The sequence below is a fragment of the Python bivittatus genome, unplaced genomic scaffold (genome assembly GCF_059951505.1).
Source record: "Python bivittatus isolate LINGU-HERP-01145 unplaced genomic scaffold, Pbiv_v1 ctg000020_np1212, whole genome shotgun sequence".
Classification (NCBI taxonomy): domain Eukaryota; kingdom Metazoa; phylum Chordata; class Lepidosauria; order Squamata; family Pythonidae; genus Python; species Python bivittatus.
The window spans coordinates 2452018-2471826 of NW_028277030.1; the positions used below are offsets into that span (position 1 = coordinate 2452018).

At 40.4% G+C, this 19809-nt stretch overlaps 1 protein-coding gene across 1 annotated transcript; it reads left to right on the forward strand.

Moving 5' to 3' along the window:
- The first annotated feature begins 6 nt into the window (after positions 1-6).
- On the forward strand, positions 7-19398 carry CUNH21orf58 (chromosome unknown C21orf58 homolog). The gene is made up of 10 exons (XM_025170997.2): positions 7-169; positions 5850-5908; positions 7413-7470; positions 8848-8921; positions 9439-9597; positions 10667-10781; positions 12257-12393; positions 13352-13560; positions 13974-14041; positions 15300-19398. The coding sequence occupies exons 2-9, from the start codon at positions 5852-5854 to the stop codon at positions 14014-14016; spliced, it is 852 nt and encodes a 283-aa protein (XP_025026765.1). The 5' UTR covers positions 7-169; positions 5850-5851; the 3' UTR covers positions 14017-14041; positions 15300-19398.
- The last annotated feature ends 411 nt before the right edge of the window (positions 19399-19809 follow it).

Consider the following 19809-nt stretch of genomic DNA (forward strand, 5'->3'; position numbering starts at 1 on the left):
TCAGCCAATGGGATCCGTCGACGTCATCTCGCGCCCCTCCCCCAAGTGCCCGAGCAAAGCCCAAGCCCCGCAGCCCTGGCGCCAACTATTGGAGCGCCGGGAACCAATAGGGAGTCAGCCGCGGGACGCGGCTCTGCAATCTGAGAGCGCGGCGGAGCTGCCGGAACCGGTAATCGCCGAACTGGGGAGAGGGAGGGTTTGGCAGACTTAATGGTTAGGAACTCCGAGGAGCTTAGGGGGTCGCTGGAAAAAAGCTTGCTTTTTGTTTCGATTTTCACAACTTCGAAACTGCAGCATGGCTACAAATAACATGCATGGAGCGCCATTGTATACACTGTACTGTATGCAAACGATGAGGAGTTAGACGAGCCTTTGTCTGCCCACTGTGCAGTCGAAATCCCGGGCGCGGCCGTTCCTGTAGTAGTTTTCTTGTTTATATTGTTTTTCACCCTTGCAAGCCATCCTGCGCGATTGGGCGGCCGAAGAAAACGAAATTGCAAATAATCAAGATTTCAGTGTTGTCAGATGGCGTATTGACGTGTTACTTTTGTGGAGCAAAACCGACAAAGTGTTAGCAATTGCATTGTCCAATAGGTTTGCTCGATCACAGTCCGGTTCGCCAAATCTATCTTATATAGTCCTGAAAAAGAAATAGGATGTATGTGTACATGCGTATTACATGTGTGTATACACACACACACACCCGTCATTGAGAGTCGGGCGACATACAAGTTTAATAAATTACTATGCGTACTTTACAGGTACCGCCGTTATGAGAGGGAGGAGAAAGGAGGGCATAGCGAAGCGAGCGATGGTGACAAATGTATTATTGAAACTGGTAGGGCTTTTTAAAATAGCTAGCTTCACAAGAAATAAGACCCAGAGTTGGAAAGAACAGGACCCTGCTACGTTTTGTTTCGCTACCCGATCACCGCTGTAAGGCTTCCTTGTTTTCAATGGACAGCTTTCACCCCTCCCCAATGCATTAGTAATTTTCCTCTCCGAGAACGGAGCTCCAACTCTTCCTTTTTCTGTATCGCACAAGCGCGGCGGTTCCCTAAAGCCACCCACGACCGCAACCTCATCCAGGAGAACAGACTGCGCATTCTCCTTTATTTTTAAATTTCACTCCCCGCCTTCGTTCCCGCGCTTAGCATTCAATGCGGCCCGCCCCTCGCAGAAGAAGAGCCAGTTAGTAGGAAGAGGAAAAGGCAGCGCCGTTAGTGGGTTTTAACTCCTTGATGTTTACGATTGAAGCTTTTTCCCTCCTAAGTTAAATTAAGAAAATAAAAAGGGGCGTTTCTCAACCACTAAAATAGCAAAAAATAATAACAACTATAGAGTGGACAGTTGTGGTTTCCTCGATGGATTATGTATTTCTTCCCTGCAAAGACCTGGAGCCAACTGTTAATTGCACAATCGTAATTTTACATATGGCTCAGCATTGAAGTGCTTGATAGACTTAATCAGAAATTTGATGCATGTGAGATTGGATATACTAGATATCAGGAGTGAGGGGTTTTTTTCACAGCACTGAAGCTGAATTCCACTTCTGTATTAATTAAAACAGTATGTACTATTTTCGTGGCTCTAACTATAGATTCTTTTATATTGCAAAAATCAGTGATCAAAAGGTGTCATTTTATCTGCCAAGACAGAAATTTAAGTAGGCTTTCTCCATGACACCAAGGGGAAATCATAGTACTGCGTGTCTTCTCTGGCCATGTATATATAGTAGTGTACTTAAGCTGGGGTGGAGGGTTGTGCCTTCAAGTCATTCTTGACTCCTGGCCACCATCTAAACAAATCTCTGCAGTTTTCTGGGCAAGATGTTCAGAATTGGTTTGCTGTTGCTTTCTTCCTCAGCTGAGTTTTGTGCCTAGGGCAGAATTAGAATTCACAATCTCTAGCCTGAGGCTTTAAACCTCTGCACCAAACTGGCTGTCTTATACTAAGTACTGTAGATTGAAAAACCTGTCATTTTTCTCCTATTTTCCTCTTTAATGATAATAGATCTTGCATTTCAACACACTGTTGATACTAGTTGCACTTTTATTTGGTCAGTTGCATTCTAGTGTAGCCATAATGTCTGCAAAGACTTAGTTTTCCTCTCTTCTACAAAAAGGATGTAGGTGTCATGCTGAATGACAGCAAGGACTTTAAATCTAAATTTGCCCTTTCAATCTTTTATAATTTCCAGGGCTCTAATGATATGTAATAGACAGCTACTGGGTCAGCTCTTGAAGAGTGTCAATCATTAGTGCCAAATCTCTGATAAAATTGATTGATTTTAATTATTTTTATTGTGAAGAGCAGGATTGTTCTTCCACACTAGTTTTTCTGCTGGGGTGGCACATAACCTGCAGACAGCTCACAAAGACCCAACACGTTGTCTATTTTATGTATTTAAATGACTACAATTCAATCTGAATTTTTTTCTTAGGTGTATAGTTTGAGTACAGCTTATCTTGAAACGGTTAACTTGGTTTATACCATGAATGGTGTTATCCGATGCTAACTGTAGCCTATGATTTGAGCAATGCTAGACAGTCAGGTATGGTTCTTCTGAGTACTGTGAAGTGCAACACCTCATGCTCAACCTAGCATTGTATTGGTACTGTCAGAGTAAAATGCAATCAAATTAGTAGATAAGAATCATCAAATCCAAACAGGTTAATGGTCTATCCACAATCTTGCTTGCATTAGCTTGTTGAAGTTCAAATATATTCACAAAACTTCCTGTTTTATTATTATTATCAAATAATTATATATGTAGACACACTTGAGGTTTTGTCAGTACTAATGCATACCTTGAACGGTTAGACAAGTATTTTACGAAAAATTTCCTGCAGCTCACAAAAGCTTATGCCTTTTAATAACATTTCTTTAAATACATTTTTAAACTTCATTTAAAATAAGGTTTATTTGAATATATTTTTAAACTTAATGGATCAGAATTAGCAGGCAGTCTTGACCCTTGCTTCAGATAACAAATGGCTATTATAAAAAGAGATTTCTTCTATTCTCTTTAAATGTAAAAAGTTGAGAGAGGCATTATAGAGGCAAAAGGTTAAAGCTTCTCTTGTGACATACAGCAAGCTGATTGCTTCCTGTGCTGAAAATGTACGTAATAAAATCATATATACCATATGAAAAACATCATAGTTTGTCCCTAGCATTAAAGAAGGAAAGCATAGGGGAAATGAACTTTTTTACTGGTCACAGAGTTAATAGTCTATCATTAGGGTGGATGTGGCGAGATGAATACACCCCCTAACAATGCAAAAACCCTTGAAATGTAAAAAAATTGGATGCAACAACCGTCATCATTCAGAGCAGAACAACAGTTTTGAAATACTGGAAACTTTGTATATAAAAGTTCTCTGGTACTGGAATTTTTGAAATGCTTGGTAATGGATAAGAATGCCAATTTGGTGTACCGGTTGAGGCACTAGGCTGGAAACCGGGAGACCATGAGTTCTAGTCCCATTTTAGGTGCAAAGCCAGTTGGGTGACCTTGGGCCACTCCCTCTCTCTTAGCCCTAGGAAGGAGGCAAGGGCAAACCACTTCTGAAATCTTGCCAAGAAAACTGCAGGGACTAATCCAGGCAATCACCAGGAGTCAACACTGACTCAAAGGCACACAGACAAATGCAATGGATACATTCCAGTCCCAGATCTGAATGTGCTGACTTGACTTCTTTCTTTCTTTCTTTCTTTCTTTCTTTCTTTCTTTCTTTCTTTCTTTCTTTCTTTCTTTCTTTCTCATTCATTCATTCATTCATTCATTCATTCATTCATTTTGTATAGTCGCCCATCTCAAACCAGTGACTCTGGGTGTTGAACAATCATAAAAACAAATGGTTAAAACACAATACAAAAAAGAAACTAAATACAAATAGCAGCCAAGCGATATTATAATCCACTGGTGTCAACATAACAAGGAAACAGGGCCCTTCACACACTTAGGACCCCAGGCCTGGGCACATAGCCAGGTCTTCAAGGCCTTCCGAAATGCCAGCAGGGTTGGGGCCATCCTAATCTCAGGAAGGAGGATGTTCCAGAGGGCAGGTGTTATGGCAGAAGAGGCACGTCTCCTGGTCTCTGCCAGCTGACATTACTTGGCTGACAGGACCTGGAGCATGCTTATCCTGCCGGACTGGACTGGACTGGACTGGACAGGTAGAAACAACTGGAAGAAGACAGTCCCTCAGGTAATTCGGTCCCAAGCCATGAAGGGCTTTAAAGGTGACAACCAGCACCTTGAATTGCACCCAGAAACACACGGACAACCAATGCAGCCTCTGAAGCAGTGCTGTTACATGTGCTAAATAGCCACCGTTTACAACCCAGACAGCTGCATTCTGTACCAGCTGAAGCTTCTGAATGCTCTTCAAAGGCAGCCCCATGTAGAGTGCATTGCAGTAGTCCAAACAGGAGGTCACGAGGACATGAGTGACAGTGAGCAGACCCTCCTGGTCTAGGAAAGGGTGGAACTAGCGCACAACTCAAAAGGTGTGCAAAGGCCCTCTTAGCCACAACTACCACCTGCTCTTCCAGCAGAAGCCATGAGTTCAAGAGGACCCCCAGATTGTGCACCAGGTCCGTCTAAGGCAGTGCCACCCCATCCAAGACCAGAGGTGGAAAAATCTTGGTACTGGAAGGCCTAAGCACCCAAAGGCACTCAGTCTTGCTTGGGTTGAGCCAAAGCCCATTGCGCCCCATCAGCCTCCGGGCACTGAGACAGGACATCCATGGCATCACTCAGGCAGCCTGGGGTGGAGATATGAAGCTGGGTATCATCGGCATACTGATGATATCTCACCCCAAACCATCGGATCAGCTCATCCAGTGGCCTCATGTAGATGTTAAATAAGAGGGGAGAGAGAACCGAGCCCTGCAGCACCCCACAAAGTAGGGGCTGTGGGCTGGACCTCTCCCCTCCTATCACCACCAACTGGAACTGACCCTAGAGGAAGGAGGAGAACCAGCATAATACCATGCCACTCACCCCCAATCCCCAAAGCCAGTCCAGAAGGATACCATGATCAGTGGTATTGAAGGCCACTGAGAGGCCAGGAAGAGCAAAGATGGATGCACTACCCGCCATCCCACTCCCACCAGAGGTCATCCAAGAGTGTGATCAGTGTTGTCTCAGTCCCATATCCTGGCCTGAATCCTGACTGAAAGGAGTCCAGATAATACTGTATAGGAAAGTACTTTTCACATACTCTGCCCTGACCTTCTTTGCAATAATTTATAATTGGTAGCTATGCTGGGCTAAAAACAATTAATTCAGGCCATATGAGAAAATATCCTTTTTGAAGCAACAATGTTTTAAATATTAATTGGTGTACTTTGTTGCTCAGGACTTCTTTATATTTTATCTGTGATTGGCTATACACTGAAACGAATTACAAGTCCTAAGTCATAGTGATCTCAATATCGCATGACCCAGGTGAGTACTGTACCAGTCCTTGGAAATGAATTCTGTTTAAATTGTGACCAACAGACATGAAGCTAACTCATTACCTAGGCTTAACAGAGCTATTCAGAGGAGGGTGTTAGCAACACACAGGGTTGGGCATGCTGAATTTGCACTAGAAGAGTCAGCAGACTGAAGAAAATACTGCTGTTGTTCAAATGAAACAATATCTTAGCAACCATGTTGAGTGTACATTGCAAAAGACATGGTATAAGAGGTTTGTTTCCCTTATAACCTCAGCGTGAAGCTCTTGCTGAGGAAAAAATACATAGAAAATTGTAACAAGCTGGAGAGAGAAAAAGGTAACCAATATTCAAAATAATGTAGCTTGCCACCCACACATTACCTTGGAATTTTTTCCCAGTGATGGACTCTGATGTGGCTGATCACATGACCCGTCTGAAGCTCAAACTTCTTGAGAAGGTAAGCTGACTTTCCTACAATGAAATGGTAGCAAAGGATGAAAAAAAGACCTGTCAATTAAAATGGAGATTTTGCATTACAGTTAGCTGATATCCATGTTGCTCTCCATACTGAACAGGTCAAGAATGCTATATATGCTTAAATGTGTACTTTCAGTCAAACATTCCTGCCACTTTGGGCCTTTCCCCAATTTGTATTATATTGTAACTCAGCGGGTTCTTTAAAGTCGAGCACTGAGTGCTCCCAAAACTTACTACCTTAAGAGTTAAGTAGATTGAAAAACAGAGACAAAGATTACTTTATTGGAGAGTTAAAATACATATTTGGACCTGAGAGTAAGTCCAACAGTCCCCCTCAAGTACCTGAACAAAGCAGAAGCTTCCAATGTCAGAAGGACTGAAATAGAAGGCTTAGATATGAAAGCAAAATTGCACCCAAATTTAGCTATTGCTAGTTAAATCTTCTAGGAGCATTAATTCCTGAAGAACCTATTTTTTAGACCAGTGCTGACTGACCCGTGAGAGGCCTGTACTTCAGAGAAAATCAGTCCCAGCAGCTCAGAAGCTTCCAAGATACGTGCCTGTATCTGGCTGAAGCCTGAGCTGCCTGGGGTTTCCTCCTTTTCTGAAGAGGAGGCATAATCCATCCTCTGAGAAGATCCGAGGAAAGCAGGAAGCCTCTCTTTTGCCTCCCTGAGATAATGAGTTGTTTCCCATTACTCTGATCTCCTCACCAGCAAACATTTCAGTTCCGCAGAATATGGCTTAAAAATGGCTGGCTAGCAGAATGGCGGCAGACTCCTTGGACAGAGATGATATGAACTCTTCCTCAAGATCTTCTGATGCACTTTCTGGTGGCTGCCCCCAGAGTGTTTATTTTACTGTGTCTCAGCAGTGAGGCCTGGGCTGGGCTCATCCACAGGGCCTCCTTCTTCTTTTCCATCCGAAGGACTTGCCAGGGCAGCATGGTTGGACAGTAGTCACCCAAACAACAAGAGTGGGACAAGAGAAGGAGAGAGATTGTTGAAAGATGTAGGGAGGATGGAGACCAAAAACAGCAACATGGTTTGATGGCATGTCTCGGTATGTCACACACTGTCATCTCCTGAGGCGCAAGGGAGAGATAAGAGGATGAGACTGGCACCTCCCTGAGGAATTCACAGTGTTGTGGCTGGCATTACTAGGGAGCTGGGGTCTCAGTCTGGGAAGATTCTTGCTAGAGGTTGTAGCTAATAAACATTGCTGGACTGAATTAACATGGTCTCTTGGAGTTCCTGAAAGGATGGCTATCCGTATGCTGCACAATAGCACATTTAGTTTTGCTTAATTTATGCTTTGTCTGAAGTTTGATACATTTTCCTGCAGATTCCTCAGACCCCTTTTCTTAATAATCTACACTATTTTTATTATGAAAACTGATCTTGAATACCCTTTCATTACATGTTGAAATTAATGCTAGAAGTTACAGGGTTTTTTTTTAAGAATTCTGTTATATTTTTCCATAGAAATTAGAAAATGAACGTGAAAACTTGGATGACTTTGAATCACCCTTCTCTGAAACAAGTAAGCAATTAAAGCTGTCACATTTGTACTGGAATTATGTAGTGGTGTCAAATCATGGATTGCAGTAAAGAACTCTGCAGAATTCATCCCATCTGGATTTAATATCTGTCTACAAACTTTTTACCACACAAAGCTTTATTGATCAGATTACATAATAAGTGGCTACACATATGGAGGATGAAAGGTTAAGGATCTCAAATTGCCTTTATTGCTTTTCATTGTCTGTTTAATGTGTTTATACTTTGTTATTAGCTGCTCAGATGTGATGGAATGGAATTATGAAGGCCAGACTCAGGGAGAAAAACATTTTCTTTCATCTCCTGAGGCGCGAGGGAGAGATAAGAGGATGACTGGCACCTCCTTGAGGAATTCACAGTGTTGTGGCTGGCATTACTTGGGAGCTGGGATTTGAGTCTGGGAAGATTGATGTCAGGCCTAGCCCAAGGAACTCCAAGAGACCATGTAAATTCAGTCCAGCAATGTTTATTAGCTACAACCTCTAGCAAGAATCTTCCCAGACTGAAACCCCAGCTCCCAAGTAATGCCAGCCACAACACTGTGAATTCCTCAGGGAGGTGCCAGTCATCCTCTTATCTCTCCCTCGCGCCTCAGGAGATGAAAGAAAATGTTTTTCTCCCTGAGTCTGGCCTTCATAATTCCATTCCATCACATCAGAGTCCATTAGAACTGGGATAGATTACGAATATTGTTAAATAAATAAATAATAAACATGGATTGGCTTGAGTTGCAGAAGCCTTCTCTAAAAATGACTCTCCCTTTCCAAATCTTTTTCTATGGGCTTGCAATGTCTGCTTCAAAATCTTTAATAGGAGTGATGAATTTGTGAATTGTGCAGGTCTGCAGCAGCTGCTTTGACTTCTTTTAAGGAGGGTGCGGGAGATGAAAGAAGGAAAAAGCATTCTGTTCCCAGCAGTTTCTATAGTGACTAGAACTTCCCCACCTTGAAAGGATGGATGCAAGTGACTGGAGGTGCTATTATCCCCTCCTGCTACGATTTGTAGAGCACCACCATACATGGCAGATCCTTTGGAGCTTTCACAGCAGCAAAGACAGAGCAGTGACAGGTTACAAATGGAGGATTATTCTAAATGGGCCCAGAGGAGAATCAGGTTCTGTTAGGTCCCTCTGCCTCACAGGTAGAAGCAACACATTTGCACGTGCCTTATTCCAACCTGTGCTTGCCAAGTGGAGAAAGAGCCCCCACAGGCTGCCCACCATACCCATGGATTTCTAATGAGCTCCAGAGGAATGGTTGTTCAAACTGTTCTGCATGGAGGGTAACATGCCGGTTTTGCTCTCTCTTTTTCTTTCACTCCTTTTTAAGTGAGATATTAATGTCTCCAACTTTTTTTTTAGGGAATTATGATGAGCATGGCTATGCCTTACAAAGTGCACTGAGAAGAAGGAAAGATCTTCTACAGCAGCTCAGAGTATGATATCTCTAATTCTTATTGTTTTCTTTTAAAACAAACTGAGTAAAATACACTTTTTACTGCCCACTTTTTACTATGTTAATACAGTGTTAACCTACAGTAGTTTAGTTCTTTGCCAGCTAGTATTATTGGTTTCGATAAGCTGTAGTGAGCTGCAAATCTGAGAAAAGTAAAAACTCTAGGGAAAAGCAAAGTAATTTTGACTAGGCAAATTTGGGAGGAAAGGCAAAATAACCCATTTTCTACATCAGGATTCCTTTCTCAAAGGGAAAATTTCTTACAGCAGTTTTAAAGTTTAATAAAATTAGGAGGAAGAGTTATGCAGTATCACATCTATTTCCCTCCAATGCGTTGAATACAATTAATGAAAAGCTCAATGTTCAATTTTTTTTGCTAATGTCTTTGGCACGAAAAGGTTATGTGTTGAAAATGTCTTCAGTTTCTGTCTTGTTTCAGGTCAGTTTTCTTTAAGCAAATGTATAAGCTTAGGAAAACTCTATATTTGGTATTACAGGAGCAAAATCTTTTGGAAGAACTTTCAGTACCACCCAGTTTACCAAGGATTCATAAAAAACCCTTGAAGCCACAACATATCTACCAAATTCCTTCTCTTTCTCCTCCTCCTCTTCCCCCTCCACCCATACCTGAGCAACCAAGAATCATCCAGCAAACAGTAAGTGTTCTCTGTTTTATTTCCAGGAGGGACCAATAGAAATTATCAAATTAATTCAAGCAAAACCAGCTGTAGGCAGCACAGATTAATTATATGACAAGTCCCGAACATCATTTCATTAGTACAGCATAGTTTTGTAAGAACTTTTGGGGTAATATTGGAATTGGGTTGGCCAGCTTTTTTGTTTGTTTGTTTGTTTGTTTGTATGTTTCTGATTCCAGATTTTGTAACTTTAGCAACTTGATTGCAGACATTAACAGTATTGTAATATATTCATCATCTAATTTTTGCATATTAGGCTATGCAGATTTCTGCATATCAAGCAGATCAAGTTACTGTGTTTTGCCCTAATCAGATTGCAATTCTAGGTGAACTAAAATTTGGTGGCAGACAGTCTTTCCTTACACAATTGTCCTGAAGATGACACTTCACATTAATTGATGAATGGCCTTGTAATGTATAAGTTAAAGCACATTAGCACTGGTATGAGAAATTTAATATTGAAGATTTAAATGCACTTTACTTTCAGTTTGGGTAGCATAATCTGAGGTCCCAAAGCCCTAGATACAGCCCTTAGAATTGTTCTAACCATTGCCATTAAACTGTAATTTTTAACAGAAGAATTATTAAACACATGGAAAGTAATAATGTTAAATATTTATTTATTTATTAAATCAATTTATATGGCTGCCACAAATGCAACTCTGGGTAGCTATCATCACATTAAAAACAATAGGGGAAGAAAAACAATAACCAAAGGCAAATGCCTTTTAAATGTAATTTAAATGTAATTTAATTTTTGTCCTGGCCATTCCTCACTTCTTTGTAATTATCTTCTCCTATGATCTTTTCAATCCTCACGACTCAGCATGCAATCCATCAGAACGCACAGCTTTTCTGGTCTCTCCTCTCCCCATTAAACTCTTGTTAGCTCTCTCTGTTTGCTCAATGAACTCTTATGTAATTATAACATTTTAATTGCACATTAATTTCATTCAGCCACAGATATAAGAATGGAGCTACAATTTATTCTTTCACTATTCTTTTTCCAACTTTTTTCTTTTGCAAGTTACCACAGCAACCAGCGACCATAATTCAACAAATACCTTCAAATCCACCACTCATTACACAGATTCCATCTCCCCAGTCCTTCTCAGCACCTAGATCTGGGAGTATTAAAGAAGGTATTTATGTTCAAAAACTATATGTACACTAGATAGGAATAACTCTTCTTTAATATAGCATAATTAACTTCAAGTCCTAGAAAATATATCTAAGATTATGCTGCAGAACCTCAACCCTACGCACATTGACTCAGAATTAAGTCCATTGGACAGAATGTGGCTTACTTCCCAGTAAACATGGATGGAGTTGTTTATATGGCTCCCATCCTATGCACACAAGTTCAAGAATAAGATCTGTTGGGTTCAGTGTGACTAACTTTTAAGTAAAGTGGCATAAAAAGTGCCAAATATTCCCTTTTAATTTGCCCACTTGAGGTTTGGGGATGCAGTTTAAGAAGTAGAGAGTAGCTGTGGGGAGATTCTTTTTAGAATTAGTCTGGGGGAATAAGAGGAACTTACTTTTCCCTGAACTGGAACTGTTATAACATGTGTGTGTGTGTGTGTGTGTGTGTGTGTGTGTGTGCACATTGGATAAATTTAATACATGCAACAGAATAAGGACTTGGGGATAAGATAGTGGCACCAAGTGACAGGAGATCTAGATCTGCATTCAAGTGCTAATAATTCTTAAATTACAGACAATCCAAATAAAGAAACAAATAGAGGGACAGAAAAGATTCAGCCACACAACTGAGAAAAGTAGCATTGAAAAGAAATAAAACCATTCCTGATATTTTTACCTATACTTTCCCTGACAACTTTACCATACGGGCAGGGGTGTCTGCAGGGAGGGTCAACAACATCAAAATGGCAGGTGCAACCAGCAGAAGGCAAAATGGTGCCTCTGAGAATGCAATGTCACGTGCAGAGCAGTTGTCTGCAGCCTCTTCAGCCCAGACCATATTTTTCTGGGATCATGGTGCAGGTGCAGAGAACAGCTGGGAAAACATGGGCAAAGATGTGGCTGCTTTAAGGAGTTAGAGAAGGTGCCACATGAACACCCTGCACACTCCAACTATAGAGCTCTACAAGATATGTATTACTCTGATATAATTTAGGCACGTAGCTGGGAACCTCCTTGATTTTTTTTCACAGAAGTGAAAATTTGTAATATCCCTTCCTTAGCAAACCTCAGAGCCTCTGAATCATATGTATGTGTGTGTATATGTATGTATGTATACGTGTGTGTGTGTGTGTGTGTGTGTGTGTGTATCCTAGACCCATCTTTGATTCTGCCTGGGCAGACTTTGAACTTAGAGGAATTGTTGAGCTAATTATTTCCTTCTTTGCTGAAGGTCACTGTGTACATTTGTAGTATGTCCATTGTATACATATTTAGGTTCTTATCATGTGTTATTGTTCATACTTTTAAAATATAAGTTTTGCAGCAGAACTCAGCTAATACTGGGTTGGTTGTTTTAAAAAATGCTGTTCAAAAGACCATACTTCTTAAAGGTTGCTTCACCACTTGCATTATATTATGTTCTCCATAATAATCATAGCATGGTCTTTAAATTGTCTTCTATCTTTCCTAGAGATGGTAGAAATGATGCTGATGCAAAATGCACAGATGCACCAAATCATTATGCAGAACATGATGCTGAAATCTTTACCACCATCTTATTCACCAGCTAGTGGGTACGGGGTCCCTATGCTTCAGCATGGACAACAGGTAGCTATGCTTTTAAAGGATGTTCAGTAATAACTGCTAGGGAAAGCCAGAAGTCTGACTCGTATCTGTAAATGTATGTGTGCTAATCATTTTAATGGCCAGACAGTGTCATTCAAATAGAGATTCTTAAAAGGCTGGATTACAGTTTACAGATAGTCCTCATTTAGCAACCACAATTGAGACTGGCAACTCCTTCACTGAGCAAAGCGATCGCTAAGTTGGAAATCACATGACCATGACTGTATTTTTGTTTTCCCTACTCCCCTGCCCTTTGGAATGCTCACCCCATAGTTGGGATAATTAGCAAGAACGGAATTAATGTTTGTAATTACAGTCATTGGAGAGGAAGAGATCACAAGAGAGTAAGCAGGCACAAAATAGGGAATACACATAGAAAGCAACGCGCTGGCACTGGCAGCCCCAGGTGCATTATGCAAATAGCTTGGTGTATTCCCCATTGTGTGCCTCCTTACTCTCTTGTAATCCTTCCACTCCAATCTCTCTGTGGGGTGGGGAGAAACCAAGTGATTTCTGTAGGCAATCTCTCCTCTGCCTGACCTGGTTTTTCTCCTTTTTCTCCAATTTGAAACCTAAGCATTGCAGCACTTAAAAATTTGAGTATGGAAGATACTCCTTTGTATTGCATGTGGAAGTATAATATTTTTGGCAAACTACAAATATTTGTTAGCATCTCCAGTCAAAACAAGTGAAAGCATCATAGAGAGAAATGTTTTGTGCTTCTTGCAACATGAAAGGTTGTCCTTTCCTCAATTGCATTTGTTATGATGGAAAGTGAGTGTGTCACTGATTCATTGATGTTGTTTGTGAGCCTGAAACAAAGGAGAAAAGAAGATTTTAAACCATAAGCTTCAAATCAGTAACAGAATCACAACATCATTTGACCTGATATATATGGGGTGTGTGTGTGTGTGTGTATTATTTTTAAAATTATCTGCAGTTTACTGCTCCAGTTCCAATAAGAATGGAGAAATCACGACCATCAACCGTACATCATCACCACTACACATCTTTAGGAGCACCAGTTATTCCTTCTCAAAGTGGCTTTCCCATGTGGCCTTTAGTTCTGCAACCTGGTCCTAGCCCACAGCTGGGAGGTTTCCCATCTGAAATACATAATCTACCCATTCCAGCGAATGCATCGCACACGTAAGTCAACAGGTTGCCATTGTAGGAAAACTGGTTTTGAAGTTCTCTAAGTCCTTTCGTCTATTTGCTCCTTTCTTAGAATATTCCAGTTCAGCTATATTTCATTATGTGTTAGCCATAAAGTATCACAGAGAAACAACAATGAAGTACATAACTGAAATAGCAAAATTCATGTTTTCAGGAATAAGAAGTTAAATTGTATCCCATCTTATCCATCTCGTTTCAATTTTCTAAGCAGATGTTAGGCCTCAGCTAAATTTGCAGGTTTTGAAAAGTTTTCCTCTGGCAAGGTATACATGGGTTACTTTCAATTGCTCAACAGCTTACTAAAAAGGGAAAATTAGATAAATCACAGATATAAAGTTAGATCATTGCATAAATATATATTTCTAATTACACATTTTTTTCCCAAGTGTGCCAACCCACGGACTGCTTGGATTATCTTCGGGTTTGTAGATTCCATTGCAACAGACTAGAAAAGGTAATTTGAGCATAGGCTTCCTGTATTTATATCAGGGCTATGCCAGTATGCTAGATTTGCCCTTATCTCCCTGCTAAGTCAACAGATTTGAGATTTTTTAATTGTTCCACTAGGCACAGCTAACCATAAATTGCCACATAACAACGATATCACTCAACTTGACCTATTGGGCTTCTCTCATAACCTACCTGAGCTTTTCTGCTTTCATAAGCTGATGGGAGGATAATGTTGAACAATCCTGGATCTAGGACAGTCTCCTCTAGATTTGTAGGCGTACAAACATGTTGGCTAGACGTGGTGGGAATTGTAGCCCAACACCCCTGGAAGCTTAATTTTGGACATTTCCAAATCTGTACCACCTATTGAGGAAGAAAGCAAGCAAGCATCTTTTCCCAATGATAGCAGTTCTGGTTATTTCTCCTTGCATGAAACTTCGATTTGTTCAGTTGATCACTTTGTAGTAAGATTCCTCTGGAGCTGCTGTTACAGGGAACTCCTTTAGAGAGAGCTAATCTGCATATTAGATGATGTAAGCTTATAAAGACAAAACTATAAGTTCCTAGTACAGAATCTATATAGAATCCTTTTGGTGTATTAGGCACCATGAGTGCATAGCAGTATTTGCTGAGTTCAGAATGTGAATGGAAATAGCATCAGGAGAATGGGTTGGAGAGTGTATTATGTGGCTTCTGAGCAACTCCAGACAAAAGATTGGCCCAAAGAGAAGCTGAGTAAATTTTATTTTGTTTGGAATGACCCCCTCTGTACCCAGAGTCATATTTTTAATAGTTTCCTCTTCCCTGAATACATATATTTTCCTGCCAGAGTTAAATGATGAATAACACACAGTTTGTCATTCTACCTCTGTCCATTCTTATGATTTCTTATTTTTTAAAATTAGATTACTATGCTGCCTTTGTAGAATTATTCATTTTCTATTTTCATACAGTAATAGAAAAATGTGGTTTATGGAAAACTTATGATGCAGACCTAGTAAATAGTAAACCATAATGAAAAGACACATTAGGCCATTGATTTCAGTTATTAATGAACTTCTTGGCACTAGAAGGATTATATTCATGCAGCCATCTGAGATGCAAGCTTTTGGAGCTAGAGGGAAGGAAAGAGAGCTTCAATAGTATATAAGCTCTTTTTCAAATTAGTTTTTCTGGTTCTTTTCTTTGTATCCCTCCATCATTGTAGAAGTGCAATGTTACCCTGCTTAAATATTGTATACACACCTGTATTTCTCTTACAGGTGGCTTGCAAAGAGACATTGATTACCTAACTGAAACCACTGGAGCGTTCTCATCTGATATTTCACTTCGCTGCAGACAGACAGAAACTATGCGTATTTGCTGAGAACACAGGATTTGCATTGAGCATAACATTTCCACCAGACACAGCAGGCCTATGCTTCAATTCTGTTTGGCTATACCAAGTGATAAATAACATGCACCATATCCTGTTTACTCCTGTCATAGGCATGAAGGAGGAGGAAGAATGCCATGGAAAAGTAGTGCCAGCATTCATGGCCATATTGGAAACTCATACCAGTTATGGGCCACATAGCAGCAGTCCTATGATAATACTTAGGAAGCAGTGGAGAGACCTTCTTTGTACCCCTTTCTATCCACCCAACAATGATCAAGATAGGATGCCAACAACAGAGCCTTTCACTATAAAGCAGTCTGCAGGAGTGATCCATCCACTAAGAGTTTGTGGGAAACCACTGCTCTAATTGCCCAATAAAAGGGGAAGGAGAGGTAACATGGAGCATAGTAGCACAAACCTTCTCAAACAATAGAAATAATCTTTGGTCATACAAAGAAAGGGAGTGATAAAAGTAAGAAAGGTTGAACTGTTATAATACCGCACTGACTAGGGCATAAGGTTTGGAATCAGGAGCAGCAAAACAAGCTCTACAAGACAGAATGGGAGGAAAATAGTTGTAGTTTAGCTAGCAATAGTGCCATAATATGCAAAAGAGAAGGAGGTCCCAGAAATCAAAACTATTCTGCTGGCTGTTCACAAAGAAACTCTTCTATTGTAAATAATAGAGAAGCTATGGGGCACTGATCATCCCCTAGCCATTTAGTCATGAGTACCAAAATATGCAGAAAGGAACCCTGCACAAGTTAAATAGTTTTGGGTCTTCTGTGCAGAATGTCCAAGGTTTAAAACTGTGCTATGGCCTCTCACCAGGATTGGCTTGGAGCCCTCCTCACTACCTAAAAAAAAAATCGTTCCTTAGATAATTAAGGAAGTGCTGCATGAGCCAATAATAGGTATAAATTTGATGTCCCTCAGAAGTATAGTTGGAGTATAGTTCTCATCAGTTCCATCAAGCATGATCAGTGAGAAGAGATTGTGGGAGTTAAACTTCAGAACTTCTGGAAGATACAGAGGTGCATAACCTCTTCTCAACAGCCAGGCTCCTGGACGCAAAAGTTCTAGTTCAGGTGAATCCTTTCCTCCCTCCCTGCAGTATTAACTGACAGGTGAGCGTTTTCAGGTAACATCTCAGCAAGGCTTGTTGTCCAACTGTTTTAGGTTATCTGCTTCATATACCATGGCAACAGTATTCATGTCAATAAGTCTAAGCTAGAATAGAGAGGCCACTGGTCTTTTAGCTACACACCCCATATTCTCATTCAATCCTAAAGGCAGTTTGTGCAGGCATGGAACAAAATCCTTTTCCCACCCACTTAGTAAACTTGGGAATTTATCTCACTAGTGGTTTAATGCATCACCCTTCCTGGTAGAAAGGGTTGGTAGAAAGACTCATTGTGTTGTCCGGGTTACAGCCTCCTCCAGGTCCTCTTTTCATAATGCCTTGCCAATTTCCTCATGAGTTTGATGCCAGTATTTTCAGGCCAGCGTTATCAACACCTGGCCAGTGGCATGGCTAGTACGGCAGTGATCTAAAGAGAAGGTGGTATTTCACATCATTCTACAGGCTTAAGATTCATCTCTAGATATACTCATCAGATATCACCTGACCTTACCTCCCCAAAAAGAGATGGTGAAGTTCTTTGTTTTTCTCATACTTCTTTGCCAAGGTGAGACCTTATTGGCTTTAGCAGAAAAAGGTGAGAGTTTTTTTTTAAGGAAAAGGATGGCTCAACAGAAGACTTTAAATTCTGGGCTAGGGCCAGGAATATGTAATCAGAGGTTTCTGGGAAAGTCTCATGCCAGTGTAAACTGCCAGTGCAGGAAAGGCAAAAGTCACATGTACTGTAGTATAATTTCTACCTTCATTGAAATATCAGGGATATTGAATACTTCCAGCGAGTGTCATGGTGAGCTGACATCCTGCTGGCAGTGGCTGTGTTTACGAGGAAAATTGCAGCTGGATACTGGAGCCAGACCAGCAAAATCTCTCTGGAAGAAGGAGAGGTCATTGAGATAACCCACATGACTCCAGACAGCCACTGCTCATTAGCAGACTGGAGGAATTGTTTTGTGGTCGGTTTATGAGTTGAGTCGCTGGGAGCTGGGTTTACATCAAGCTCATATTCATATCACAGCCCTTTAAGGACATAAAACTCAACTGAACCTCATTTCTTAATCACTTACTGGAATACATTTTTGTTTTATTGCACTGGAAATATTAAGACACTTCAGATCAGCAAGGTTTTACTGTATTCATCAGGTGAGTTGCCTTCTCTTTGGAGAAACTTTGTTTTAAATGTAATTTTAAAAGCTCTGGAAAAATTTTTTTGGTTTAAACAGCAAAAGGGTGCTTAGAATATGGATTTTGGAAAGTTAACATTGAGTCTAGGTGGACTTGGAATTACAGTTTTGAATTAATTAGAAGAATTCTTCCTGTGGGAAATGGCACTGGGTTCTTGCAAGAGGAAATACAACAATAAACCTTGAAGGTTGGACACTAGAGGGAGCTAGAGGACAATAAATTAGTTTTGTTAAACAAAAGGAGCAAACAACTTTAATATTATTTTTGAATATTGTTCTTTAAAATTACTTAACATGACAGATTGTGTGTCAATGAAGTTACAGAAGATCAAGCTACAATGGATACGTTTGTAATTAATTTGAATGTGGATTGAATTTTGCCAAGCAATGAAAAGGATATGGAGAAAGATGTACTGGATTGTGGAGTCCTTGGGGTTCTCTGAGCTTGATTCTTTTTTTGCAAATGTTTCATTACCTGGCTAGGTAACATCTTCAGTGCTAGAATGGGGTGTGGTTTGCTTTCTGTTTATATACTGTGGCAAGCCCTGCCAGTGTTGGTGGGGGTGTGGGTTTGGTTTTGTTCCTCTGGTAGTTCCTTGATTAGGGTATTGTTCACTGCTTGCTTGTGTGCCTGGTGGAAACCTTTGCTTATCTGGGTGATGATTGCTGGTGAGGCGATTTTCTGGTCTTTTGTCTCTTTTGAATAGTATGTAGATGCTGTTTATCTCTATGTGTCTGTTGATTGCTGCTTTGTCTGAATACCAGGCTTCCAAGAATTCCCTTGCATTTTTGGATTTAGCTTGGTCTAAAATGCTGACCGTTTCCCAGTTAAAACTATGGTTAAGTCTGTCCATGTGTTGTGAGATTAAGGAGTTTTCATCATGTCTTCTGACTGCTGGTTGGTGTTCATGGATGTGCTCTACAAGCCTTCTGCTGTCTGTCCTACATAGTGGTTGTTACAGTCCTTACACTGTATGTTGTAGATGACTCCAGTTTTTTCTTCTTGGGCTAATGGGTCTTTTGGTTTGCTTAAGATGTTTTGGAGGGCTTTAGTTGGTTTGTGTGCTACAGAGATGCCATGTGGTTGTAATAGTCTGTTGGTGTTTTTTTACCATTACCAAAGCAACAACCCAACCTCCCACAAGAGGAGCTATGTAAGAACATTATTCAAATGAGCGCAAACGCACTGCAGCAATCCAGAACAACAGAAGAAGGAAACAGACCACCTACACAACATCTTCCAACAAAATGGATATCCACGCAACTTTATCAAAAAGTGCCTGACCACTCAACCCACTACAACACAACCAACACAAGCTATGAAAAGGATCACACTGCCATACATCAGAAACGTCTCAGAAACCACCAACAGACTATTACAACCACATGGAAAGGCCAAATCATTAAAAAAGTAGCTTCAAATCCATTTTTCTGTGCTTGTTTCACCAACATATACAGCAAGTATATCTTGTTCCTATGCAAGGTTAAAATACTATGTACCCAGAAATTAAAATAAATGAACTATGTTCCAGATAAAGAAACATTGAAGTTTGGGATTTCTTTGCTATTGCTGCCCTATTTTATAGTGCATGCATAGCCAGAAAGGAACAAGCAGAATAAAATGTTTGATTCACTGTTGTTGCTTTTCACCATTGAGTGTATAGGCATCTGCAGGAGGATGAAAGACAAAGAATGCATCATCTGATACAGTTCTGTCCCTTTTGTGCTGGCATTGTGATATTCCAAGCAAGTACATGGGGGGGGGGGGGGGACACCTTGTATCACAATGACACAACACACATTTTGTGATTTTAATGAAAGTATGGCCTGCTGCATGCATTACTTTCTGAATATTAAAGGCAAATGCACATGAAGTTGCAGAGTGAGCTATGCACTCAGTAGTTCTATTGGTTTACAAATCACAAGCCCCAGATTGTTTTTACTATGTTTTATGCCACTCATTAAACTAAAACTAAACAACGTTAGGTGAGCCAGTCACATGGTCTGGCTGACAACTGGGACTTTTTAGAACTTTCTTTTACCTTTCCAAAAGGTCCAGATTAAGAGTACAG

Coding starts and splice junctions, on each gene's coding strand:
- CUNH21orf58 (XM_025170997.2), top strand. CDS start 5,852: ATGGACTCTGATGTGGCTGATCACATGACCCGTCTGAAGCTCAAACTT. Junction 9,598..10,666: donor CAAGAATCATCCAGCAAACA/GTAAGTGTTCTC, acceptor TTCTTTTGCAAG/TTACCACAGCAACCAGCGAC. Junction 10,782..12,256: donor ATCTGGGAGTATTAAAGAAG/GTATTTATGTTC, acceptor TATCTTTCCTAG/AGATGGTAGAAATGATGCTG.